This window comes from Neltuma alba, unplaced genomic scaffold (genome assembly GCF_004799145.2).
Source record: "Neltuma alba isolate B1F8T4 unplaced genomic scaffold, ASM479914v2 tig00012158_pilon, whole genome shotgun sequence".
In the NCBI taxonomy this organism is placed as follows: domain Eukaryota; kingdom Viridiplantae; phylum Streptophyta; class Magnoliopsida; order Fabales; family Fabaceae; genus Neltuma; species Neltuma alba.
In genome coordinates this window covers 13,678-26,037 of record NW_021636706.1, presented here as the reverse complement: position 1 = coordinate 26,037, position 12,360 = coordinate 13,678, and the positions used below count along the sequence as shown (strand labels likewise).

The 12,360-nt window shown below is 33.3% G+C and overlaps 1 protein-coding gene across 1 annotated transcript; it reads right to left on the bottom strand.

Annotated features, from left to right (window-relative positions):
* Window positions 1-606: 606 nt before the first annotated feature.
* On the bottom strand, window positions 607-10,938 carry LOC114723857 (CASP-like protein 2B1). The gene is made up of 4 exons (XM_028910096.1): window positions 10,925-10,938; window positions 1,593-1,805; window positions 1,339-1,471; window positions 607-876 (listed from the first exon to the last, which is right to left on the bottom strand). The coding sequence occupies exons 1-4, from the start codon at window positions 10,936-10,938 to the stop codon at window positions 607-609; spliced, it is 630 nt and encodes a 209-aa protein (XP_028765929.1).
* Between the last annotated feature and the right edge of the window lie 1,422 nt (window positions 10,939-12,360).

Below are 12,360 nucleotides of genomic sequence, written 5' to 3'. Positions count from 1 at the left end.
ACAACGTAATGAATTAAGATTGAATTCGTGTTGAGAGAGGTATTCATATTTAGTGCTCAATAGTATCTCAAACATGATTATCTCCCATAAAAGAATACCTGTCCCTAGAGGGGAAAAAAAGGGTCTATTGAAATCTAATTCATCATGCGGTTATAAGCAACCATGCTTCTTCTATTGTTTGACTGTGGATGTAAGGGTTAGAAGGCCATAAAAGCTCTGTTATAAATGGAAAATTACGGATTCGATCCTATTTATAATCTCATGTTGTTAGTGGCTGTTAATTTGTTACATTAGGAATAAGAATAATAGAAATCTTCATTCTTTGCGACTCCTTTTTTTTTTTGGTCATGAATAAAGGTAGTTTTGCACATGATGCATAAATTAAAGTTCTATTATCATGCATGTTTCAGAGAATGGCAAGTAGGAAATGTATCTTCCTTCTGTAACTTCACTAATCACTGATGACAGTAAGGAGATCCAAACTCTGATATTGATATTAGCACAAATCTCCATTATTACATTCACAAACTAATTAATTACCATCATATCAATTTTGAAGAAAACATTAAGAGAATGAAAGGGTAGGTCAGAAAACTAGATCCATGATCAAATCCCCGACCTAGCAACCTGCATTTTGGTTGGGCCTTTGTGACGACCACCATACATACGAAACAGTGAGAAAGCAGAAACACAAGAGAGAACCACCATACTCATGCTAACCACTAAAGCACAAGCCATCCCTTCTCCCACTTGCTTGCAAAATTTTCCATACATGTTGCATACTCTCATCCACTGTAACTCTGCTTGCCCCTCCTTAGCAAAGACCGCCGATTGAGCTGCAGCCACCGCAGCCGCCACCATCATATATGCAATTATCTGCATAAATACCATTCATGCTATGTAGTTCTGGCTTAAGGACAAAGTTCATAACTCTTGGCTGGTTCTGACTTTTTGTCTTTGTGTATTAATGTCATGTTGCATTGAAAGTTAATTAGACCCCACTCTTATTATGGGTTTCCCTTAATTAGTAGTACTAGTTTGAAATGGACCTGAGTCATTCTTGGTCAAGGCAATGTAGTGTTATAGCCAATGAGCCGGAATCTGAGATTGTGAGCCTTGCATCATTGCATATTATCAAGACTAATGAAATGCTTTTTGATACTTTACTGCTTTGTTCAGTTTCTGGTTTCTGACACAATTTTGTTGCCTTTCTGGTTTCATTGATTCTATGTTGAGCTCTTGGCGTTTGTTACTGACTCGTGGTTGTTGTTCTTGCCGATATAAATGAAATTACACAGTTTCTATGCCAAAAAGAAAATGGCCTCATAGAATATTTACCTGATCAGCAGAGAAAATGAGCCAAGCTATGGGCTTGCTGATGAGCACGCTTCCTCTGATCATACTCACAACACAACGCAACCCTTGGATTAACGAGTAGACAGCAGCTATCGTATTGGCCACCACGAAGAAACTGCAAAATGGGATTCAATGTCAGGATACACACACACACACACTCATTTTTAAAAGAACATAAACCAGAAAGAAAGGAGATCAGAATAATAGTTGTATGGTTTTGATGAAGAAGAGCTTACACTAAGGACTTCATGTCTGTGAACTTGGCTTTCTTCTCAACAGAGAAGACTTGTTTGAGCTGAGTATCTGTGGCCACAAGAACAGCTGCAAGAAATCCCAGACACAGAACCACACACCTCAGAACCAGCTCAGTGATTTTGATGCTTCTATCCAATTCTGATGTGTTTGTGGTATGGCACATTGGGATAGTTCCAGGACTCACACTCATATTCCTCATTTTTGTGTTCTCTTAGAAATAAGAACGGCGACAGAACCAGAGAGAGATAGATGAGAGCTTTTCAAACCTGTTAGCTATCAACAGAACTAAACACAACACCCACCACCATGAGCTCCACTCACACCTCTATATATAGATCAGTTAAATATTAAAATAATATTATAAACTAGCTAGCTAGATCAATCAATCATAAATATAAATTCGTAAAGTGAATTTGATATCAGGCCGACAAAAATATTGTGAAGAAATGTATATCCCACTTGTTCATGTATTTATGTTCAATTAGTTTGATATATTAAAAATAATTTTCTTAAAAGAATATTTAGATGTCTAGGGAAGGATAATATGTCAACCCCGAACTCATTTGGTATGCCATTTAGTATTTCATCTCGTCCATATCATGCCATTGGGTTTGCTCACACAATATTTTTTCCCCCTTAAAAATATACTAGTTTCGATTCTTAATATAAGACCTAGTTAATTAATTTAAAAAGGTTAAGAAAGTTACTTTACTTAATTATAATATATATTACATTATCTTTCTAAAATACTTATATGGATTATTAAATCACATATTAATTTATAAGTGAAACAAATTAGTATGAAGAAAAATGATAAATATAAGTAGTTGAAAATAATTTAGTAATTTTTTTAATTTTTTAAATTAGTTAATTGAATCTTATATTAATTAACAAAAATAGTAGTTTATAGAGTCATTGAATTCATAAATTGTATAGTGAGTTTATACCTTTCTGAATTAATTCTCGAACTCATTGGCCAATTTATATTTAATTTAAAATATATTTTTTTAAAAAGAGAAAATTAATATTTTTATCATTTAAATATATGGGCCATGAGATGAGACCACATGTTGCTGGACACAATATGTTTTTAGTTCCCCAATGTTGGTACGGTATATGATATTTCCCTTTTTGCCAGCGGTATGTGTATGTATATCATCATATCTCCAACCATTCTTCCATAATATATCGTATGCTCATATAAATAAATTTTGGATCATCTATATTTTCTGTAATACTCATCTCAATTCAGATATAATTTAATATAAACAGGATATAATTAAAACAATGAATTCTAGACAAATTCTTCTACGCATTTGGCATTTGAGGCAAGTCATATAATGTTCAAAACCTATTAATAATATAACTTCCAATAAATATTATATTTTATATGAGCCAAAGTAGTAAAAATTTGCTGGTGACATTGAATTTTTTTTAAAATAATATATTATTATATTCCAAAACAGAATGATGAAAATATAAGTATGTGAAATTTTATATTCCATTTCATAGAGGAATCATTTTCGTAACTTTTGTGAATATAAATATAAATTAATTATATTTATAATTAATAACGAAATGAAAATTGATGCAAGGAGAGTGGAAGGGGAGAGATAAAGTGAGAATGAAGGAGGTGACTGAGGCCATACTGTGTAGAAAGCTGGGAGGAATGGATGGTGGCCTGATGAGCCATTAACTAATTTATGTCTCAGCATCAACATTTATGGGGCTGCTTCATTCCATCCCCTAGGACCAAAAATGTGGCTCTTAGGGCTCCTTCAGGGCTCTCCTACAACTACAAGAATCAGCATCTAGATGCACCTAGAATCCAAGACAATTTCAGGACATGTGGTGTTCAATCTAGATAATACTAGTACTGATCCTTAATACTACCCCCCGTCCTTAATATAAGATCCTGTTTAACTTTTATTTTGATCCTAAATATAAGATCCCAATCTATTTTGTCTATCATATTTATACTTTTTTTTTTCCAAAGTAGCCTTTCTAACAATAACAGTTCTAGTCAATATACTTGATCAGTAAGAATATTTTAGGAAAGATAACACCTCTTTAGGACAAATAACTAACTCAACTTACTTTCTTAATCTCCTCAAATAAGTCAACTGGCTTTTATAATTAGGATCAGAGGTAGTATAAGATCTAATTGAAAATTTGATTTGGTTCTAAATATAATATATCAATCTATTTTATCTTCTAAATTTATAATTTACTCTCTAAAGTATTCCTATAGATTACACATATTTAGGATAATGATAATTAAAAAGTGTACTTTATGAAAATTAATTTATATTTGTGACAAATAACTAACTTAACTATTTTCTTTAATTATGAAGTACCAAAGGTAATCAAAAATTAAACAAATCATTGTTGTCAATCATTTTACTAAAGATGCAGCAACAACATGCTTTATCTTATTAGGTGCGATTAGTTATAGAGACTATTAAATGTTATCCTACTCTAATCAATAACCAAATATTTGTATATATTATTAACTAAAAGTTTTTATTCAATATTTTTCTTTTTAGTCTTTCTTTCTCTCTTTTTCAGAGAATTTTAATTATACTCTCTGATCTACCCTTCCCATAACGTCTCCAACCGTTTCCTTCAGATTGAATACTAGAGGTGGCATATTTTAATAGACTATAAGAAATCATGTTTGGAATATTAGAGATTAGATTGATAGAGATTAAAATATCACTATGGATCATGTCTATAAAAAGTTGATGAATGTGCCAACTGGTTTGCCAAATCCGTTCAAGACAGTGATGGTGATATTTTATACTTCCCTTACTCCTTTAATTGTAAGAAATTAGAGGAGTTGGATAAATTGAAGATCTAACTATTATTTTCATATGAGCTCGCCTATAGCCTTTTATTTTAAAAATGAAAATAAATATAAAAATGAAAAATGGAGAAAGATTATTCCCTTCATCTTTCTTCCAAATAACACCTCTCAATCCCTGTATGTTACAGAGTTTAAGATCGAAATTGGTGTGATTCATATCGGATACATTTTGCACTCAATCATAATAATAAAAGTTTCACAGAAAGTGCTTCCTCATGTCCTACCTACCCAACACTCATAGTTCTAACTACCCAAAAAGCAAAGGCGAGAATGAAAGAAAAGAGATATTTATTTAAATGTAAATCAATATAAAAATTTATGATTTGAACACCAATACACACATCTTGGATTAACCTCATCAGAATCAGTGGTTGAAGTCCTCTAGTTTCTTCCCTATTTATTCATAATATCAAATACCTGAGACCCAAAAGCAGTGTATCATCTTCTTCTCTCTTAATCTCTCAATGGGTTTTGTTCAGTGTCTCTTCATACTTGTTTTCCTTTCTGGGTTCACAAAGTCACAGAGCCTTCATCCCATGAACCAGACAGACATAGAGGCAGCAACAGAAGCCATGAGATCAAAATCATACCACGGATTCGCCATGCTTTTGAAGATGTTGAATGCGACATCACAGGCAAATCAAGAGCTGATTTTCTTCATGCCAGATGACAGAGAACTTTCAGCATCCTCCATTGCAGCAGATAGAATTGAGGAGTTCTTGTTGAGCCACGCCATGCCAATGCCTTTGTATTTCAGTGACTTGATTCATTTCCCTACCGGCACGCTTGTTCCTTCTGGGATAAGGAACAAGATGATGAGAATCCATAACCGTGGGAGGGGAGATTTCTTCCTCAATAATGCACAAGTCACCACTGCTAACATTTGCTTGAGTTCTTTGATCAAATGCCATGGCATTGATGCTATAATTAACTACGATTCTTGATTCCAGAACTATATGATTATGAGCATCTTGGAGGTGCAATGCAAGCCTGGTCGAAATAAAGCCATTATTGCTCTTTAATTTATGCTTTTTTTCTTCAAGTACTTATATCATATGTGTTTGCTGTTGTATGTTGAGCTAAAAGCTACTCTCACTAGTGTGATACTATTTGTTATAATGTAAGCATTTATCTTCGAGTTAGTAGCATTAGACTTTTGTTGATCATTCGGTTGAAAAACTACCAAATTGATTAAGTGGTTATTGGGTAAGACTTAACCCCCCAAAGAACAAAGTAAGTGCCAAGTACCATAGATCCAACAAACGAGAAGTTGATGAACATAATCAACTTTTATTTGAAGAGAAGTTCAGAGACTTGTAAAACTTAAACATGAAATGAGAGTATAATGGATTTTAGTTGATTTTGAGATGTTCTACGTTGAACGGAGCTGGATTAAAGAAAAGGTAACCGCATACATGAATCCTCTCCTTGTCTAGGAAAATCTCCCCCAATATATAATGCTTTCTTGGGCCCAACAAGTAATATCAAATCTGGATTCCAGCAAGACTCATCCACAAGCCCAAGTTCAGCTATTGATCAGACACAGCTCCCAGGTATATGGGAGTTTGCTTTAGCCAACCACGTGCATGGCGGTAATTTGAATAAGAGAAATATGTAAAATGTTTCTGAATAGAAGAGTGAGGCATTGAATAGAAGCATATGTAGAATTACTTTTTCTTTATTTTTATTCCCTTTTCCAAGGCACGTTTTTTTACTACTGTAAGTGATCTTTTATGGAAAAGCACTTAGCTTGGTAGTCCCCAATGAGAGCCAGAATAGTGCATATAGGATCGATGCTCCTCATATTCACTTGAGAAATATGACAGCAAAGAGAACTGTCAATTTTAGAGGACATCTGCTGAAATATCTCAACATCTGCTATATTCTCCATTAATGTTCCAAAATCTTAACAACAATAACTAGTAGCTACAGATAGCTAGGGATAACTAAACTTGATGACAAACATGCTCATATATATTCATGCCACCTTGGTGGCCAATGTATTACCATTTTTTTAACATCAAAAGAGTTTGAACACTGGACATTACCCATAGCTCATCCCATTCTTGCAATTGAACTTAACTCATGTATCAGAATGACCCGTTTGGATCTACATTAGCCAGCAACAGATTCCTTCCTTTTTTTTCTTGCCCTTTTTGGTAATGCAATCAAGACAATACCTGGATAAACATTTTTCCAATCGCCGAGATATATATTTATACATGCCGTTTTATAGATGAAGAGAAGTATCAACACCAGAATCAGAGCCACAATCATAAACGTTGTTCCAAGGAGCCTCCGGAGACTGTGTTTGAGAATAACTATTAGTTGACATGTTGGCTGAGGTACCAAAGCTGGGGTGGAACTCTTGCTTGTCCTCTGATGGAGGCCAAAGTGTGAGAGAAACATGGGGAGGTGACCTTGAACTCGAAGGAGTAACAAAAGAGCTTGAAGTTTCGTGAGTGTTAACGTTGGAAGGAGTGAGAATTTTGAGGAGCTGTCTCTCCTCCCTCATCTCTTTCTTTCTCTGCAACTCTCTGAACCTCTCTTGCAGAAGAGCAGCTGTGGAGCGAGCCTTAGTGGCCTCATGCCTTTCCCTGCTTCCCATGATTTTGAGCCTTGAGGTAAGAGTTTTTTGCTTAGTTTTTTCCCCAGTGGGGTTAAGGCCATCGTCAAGAATTTATAGATGAACAGAGAATGTTGTTGTCAAACCAGAAAAATTTGAAGCAGAAAGAGAATCGGCAGAGTCCAAGAAGAAGGTGTTGATTGCCCAATCTAACAGAGCTGTTCATACTTCTTGGACCCTTGCGTGAATGTTGGAGGGGAAAGGCATGATTACATTATGATCATTTGCTAAACGACTAAGAGGCTCACCTTTTATATATTGTGGCCATTGAATCTCCAATAAATGTTTAAAAATAATTGTGTCCCCCCCTCCCCCCCCCCCATAATTTTACTTAAATCTATGATTCAGGTTGGATGCTTAAAAAAATTTAGTGATTTTTAAATTTAATTATACATGGTTTGAAGCAATTCTTATTCTTTGTATTGTTATGCTTGTCACGATTAATATCAACAGAAAATATTAAAGATAACAGTGAGGGCTACATTGTTTCAAATTTGAATCCATGTAAATGCATAGCATCAATATAGTTGTTGGATGATAAATGAAATTGAAATCAGAGCAAATTTAGAAAGGTAGAATGAAATTTGAGTAAATCAAACGAAAAATATAATTTTGATGCTATTAAATAAACTATACGTCTCTTAATACTTTCAGAATTATTGTGAGATTCAAAAAAAGAAAGTAATTACTAAAAAATCATAATAACAAGTGAATAGCTGAAGTGTGTTATTATTATTATTATTTTACTAAAACTTGTCATTATAAACTACTGAATTGTTATAAGACTTTATAGTAATTATGTTTCTCTTTTGAGCCTTATGGCAATTCTCCCTTCCCATTTCTTCTCTCCTATAAACCCTTGCCACAAAACCGGTTTGGAAGGCGTCTTTGACTGTAAAAAGCACATATGAATTGGTTTTCGTTAAAGTTGATGATTATAACAAATCAACGACAAAAGGTATAAAAATAAATAAAATGATTGTATTGAAATATATTTAAACTATAGGAATTATTTTTTTTTAAATGGAATTAAAATAATACGGACAGTAGAAAAAAATAAGAAAGGGAAAGAAGGGGAAGAGGAAAAGGCCAAGAGGTAATTAAAAAGGGAGAATAATGTTGAAAAGGTTAGATTGACAAACACCAAATCAACGTCCCCTCATTCTTTGGCTTCAAGCACTTGGCTGCCCAATTTCAAGCTTCAACCACTCTTTTGGATGCTTCTTTCTTGTTTCAACCACCTGGAATTGCCTCCTCTATTCCATTCTTTTCACATTTTTTTTTCTCATCCCCTTCTCTTTTAATTTACTTGGGCTTTACTACATTTATCAAACTAACTGACTGATCCACTAACATATTGGTTGGGCCCAAAGGCCCAAAACAACACCCCTGTAGGCCCATTTAACATTGCCCTCTTAACTATTTTTACCAAATTAACTAAATGCAAAAGATTTCTACAACTCCCTAAAATCACCCTTTAAAAAAAAGTCACTGTTGAAGCTAATGGAAAAGAGTCATAAATGTGTGATTTAAACTTGGTAAAATATCATATAATTGTAACCCCAAAAAGAATCAACTGTTCCCTTTTTTGTATCATTATCCTTTTTTTGAAGATTAAAAAAACGGATTTAAATCTAAAATACATGTGTGTGGAATTAGCATGTTTATCGGAGTACAGTTGGTTCTGGTTCTGGTTCTGGTTCTGATTCTGGGGTGTGAATGGTGAAGTGGTGCATGAATCTGAATGGAGGGAGCAACATGATAATATCACGTTTTGAGAACGCTCATTATTGCGCATGCACTCATATTAGCAGGCAAATTTGATAGAGACCCGACATGAACCTTAGAACACGAAAACATTTTTGGGGGAAGAAAGAACATACTAATTCAAAGGCACTTTGATCTCTCCATTTGAGAAAGGCTTTTGCAACCCCGATATGGAATGCTCTCAATTATGCAGTGAGTCTGCTTTTAGATTGCGATAAGGTATTTAATGCAACACAATCTGCTCATTTGATCACAATAAGAATAACAAGGCAGTCAGAAAGTCAAGCACCAGATTTGAGCTCAGATTTTGGAACCTGCTGGCTCGCATTTGGGCCTGAGTTTTTCCACTTCCATATAGCACAGCACTAGGCTTTAGAGCAACCTAACTCATTTTTATTTTTCAAAGATAGTTATTTGGTTCGATGTATTACCAGACGCTAAATGTGAATATTTCTTACAGTGGGACTCTGAACCCAGTTCATGATATTATGAGAGAAAAGCTCTTTTTGTTGGATTTAATTTCTACTAGTCGTTGTTTTCTGACGTATGTTCTAATGGCGTGAGATTAACATCATGATTGAATTCTTTGGGCTATAAACTCATTGATAACTCCTTACTTCTTCTAATTCTTTTGAACCGTTTAAAAAAAAAGAAGAAGTATATTTTAAATAATGATTTAAACAAATAGTAGTAGAGACTTGGATTTGGATCATCTCATAATCCTTCTTTCTTTTTTCCCCCCTTAGAATCTCATCTTTATTGTTTGATCAAATAATAGATAGTTTAGATTTAATATTTTAAAAAGCAGATGTCCACCTTCTCTTTCCTGTTTATGTAATGTTATAATAATAGTTTTATAAAGTACGAAATCTGAACCATTCATTATTTGATCTAATAGTAAAGATCAGATTTTTAAAAAAAAATCTGGGAGAATCCAAACCCTAGAAACTGTATCCCTTAGTGAGCTTACTTAAATGAGAATTAATTACCTATTTACTCTCATTATAAATGCAGAAAGTGTCAGAGCGGGCTCTAAAGGAAGCGATCATGCTTTGTTGTTCCATTTATGACATGAGCATCGTCCCTTTAATTGTATCTATCTGTGACCTTTTAGGACCAGCATGAGGCATTTTAAGAGGCCTTTATCCGCATGATCACACCCTTGAAGGCCACGTAAAGTTTAGGTCAAAAAGGGGTCTTACAAAATTTTATGGTTGATAAAATTTTTGATTAGTGCTTTTCTAGCTGTTGGAAAAAATTTATCTGTCAATAATTCCGAGTTAAAACATGTTATTTTTTATTTATTTTTGAATAATTGATGTACTTTATTTTTTTTTCTGAAGATAAAAAAGGCCTAGTGATGATTACTTTTCTCTGTACCTTCATGGACCTGTTAGCTATTGACCGATTGCCTACAATGATAACGTTGGAAGATTGTTCCAAACGGACTTATGATGACATAATCAACTGCTTCCCCAATTGAAATCCTCGTTTAAGCCGTGCTTATCTTATTGACTAAATCTCTTCGAAATCTTATGGATGACTTGACCATTCCACAACTTGGACTGCTTATAACTAATCACCTAAAGATTTATAACAGCTACGCATAAAAACGTGGACGTGTTAAGTCGATAATGCTTAAATTTAGCCTAATGGTACTATTATCAGATAACCATATTCTTAAAAAGGTGTGTAGTGGGACAAAAATTAACCTTCATTTGAACAACAAAAACCAAGCATTTTATGTGTAGTTGGAAACATTCTCTTAAATTTTGATAAATGTGTCACCTCTTGTTTTTAATATAACAGCTAAATTATTAATTTACGGATATTAAAAAAATTAGTTATTTATAATATATAACTTTCAGTTCTATTTATAATATCTTGATTATAATTTACGAATAATATCTTATAAATAAGACCAGAAATAATAATAAATGAATGACGTCTTTTTTAAAATATTCTTAGTAATTATGTCTATAAAAATAAAAAATATTTAACATATATAATTATTATGAATAATATTTTTAAAAAATTGAATGAGTATAACTTACAAATGAGATGACATATTACGTAATGGTGTTTTTGAGCAGGAGAAAAAGGGGGAGGAAGAGACGAGGAAGGTGATAGGAAAAGGGAAGGATTACGTCTGAAAGATGAAAAGATGAAAAGATGATTCCATTCCAAACACACAATTGATGGTGAACATCAAAAGTTGAGCTTCTCTCCACATATATTCACAAAAACCCCACCCCGTTGGAATGGGCCCCCCTCCATTTTTGTTTTTTAAATTTGTCCTTTTCCCTCTATACTTGAAAATTTTCTGATGCAGTTTTTGGATAGTTATGATTCTTTTTTATTACAAATGTATCTCTTGCAATTAAAGTGATGCAGAGTTTTTTCAAATAGGCTGCAAAAATACTGGTTTGCCCTTCATCAATATAATTAATCATCATCTAATTGACAGTAATTAATTATGTATTTTTAATTTTTAATTGTACTTGCTAGCATTGTGAGAGAAAGCTGAGGAGGGAAATGTTACTAATCCGTCCCATAGGACTTCCTTCAACAACCAATTGTGCGTGGAGGACAAGTTTGATAAGAGAATTCAAAATGATATTACTATTATGAATATAAGATATAACTTTGTCAACTAAACTAAAATTTGTCGGCGTAAATGAATGAAGGAATTTTAAACTTATAAACGGGAATATGAAACCTCACTTGCATACCATGGGGGAAAATATCATATTTGGGACGAATTTAAAGAAAGAAATAAAGATAAATAAATGTTATAATGATGTGGCCACAGGTCAAAAGAGAGGCGGGTCAAATACCCCATTACCCATGAACTGAAAAGCAAAAGGACTGCAAGATCCCTACTTCCAATTGGTGCTTTTCTTATTGCGCCAATGGAGTGGGTGAAGTGATGGACGGGTGGCATTGTTGTTTGTCTTTGGTGCAATATGGGAATGCTCACACATTTTGCTCCTCCTTTTTTAGACCCTATTACAAATTTACATTATTCACTTAGAGCTTGTTCTGGACAGGAACAATTTTTTAATACTCTTCCGGTCTTTAATATAAGACCAAATTCTTGAGTTGGTTTTGGTCCTAAATATAAGACCCATTTATCATATTTATCAATTTTTTTTAAATTACCTCTATAAATACTCCCTCAACCATAATCAAATAGAAGAGGGAGAGAAGGTATTAAAAAAATGATTATAATGTTTTAGGGAAAATGTGTCATTTTTTTTATAATTAACTAACTTACCTAACTTCCTTGATCTAATCAAATTAGTTAAATGGGTCTTACATTAAGGACCGGAAAAGTAGTACTTATAAATATTTAGAGGATGTTAGAATCAAAACTAAACCATAATTTTAAAAGTAATTTTACAATATACAAAATAAATATGTAAAACAGTTTATCTCGATTTATGAAAAGAAAGTACTTTTTAAGGATATCCAGAAAATGTTTGGATAG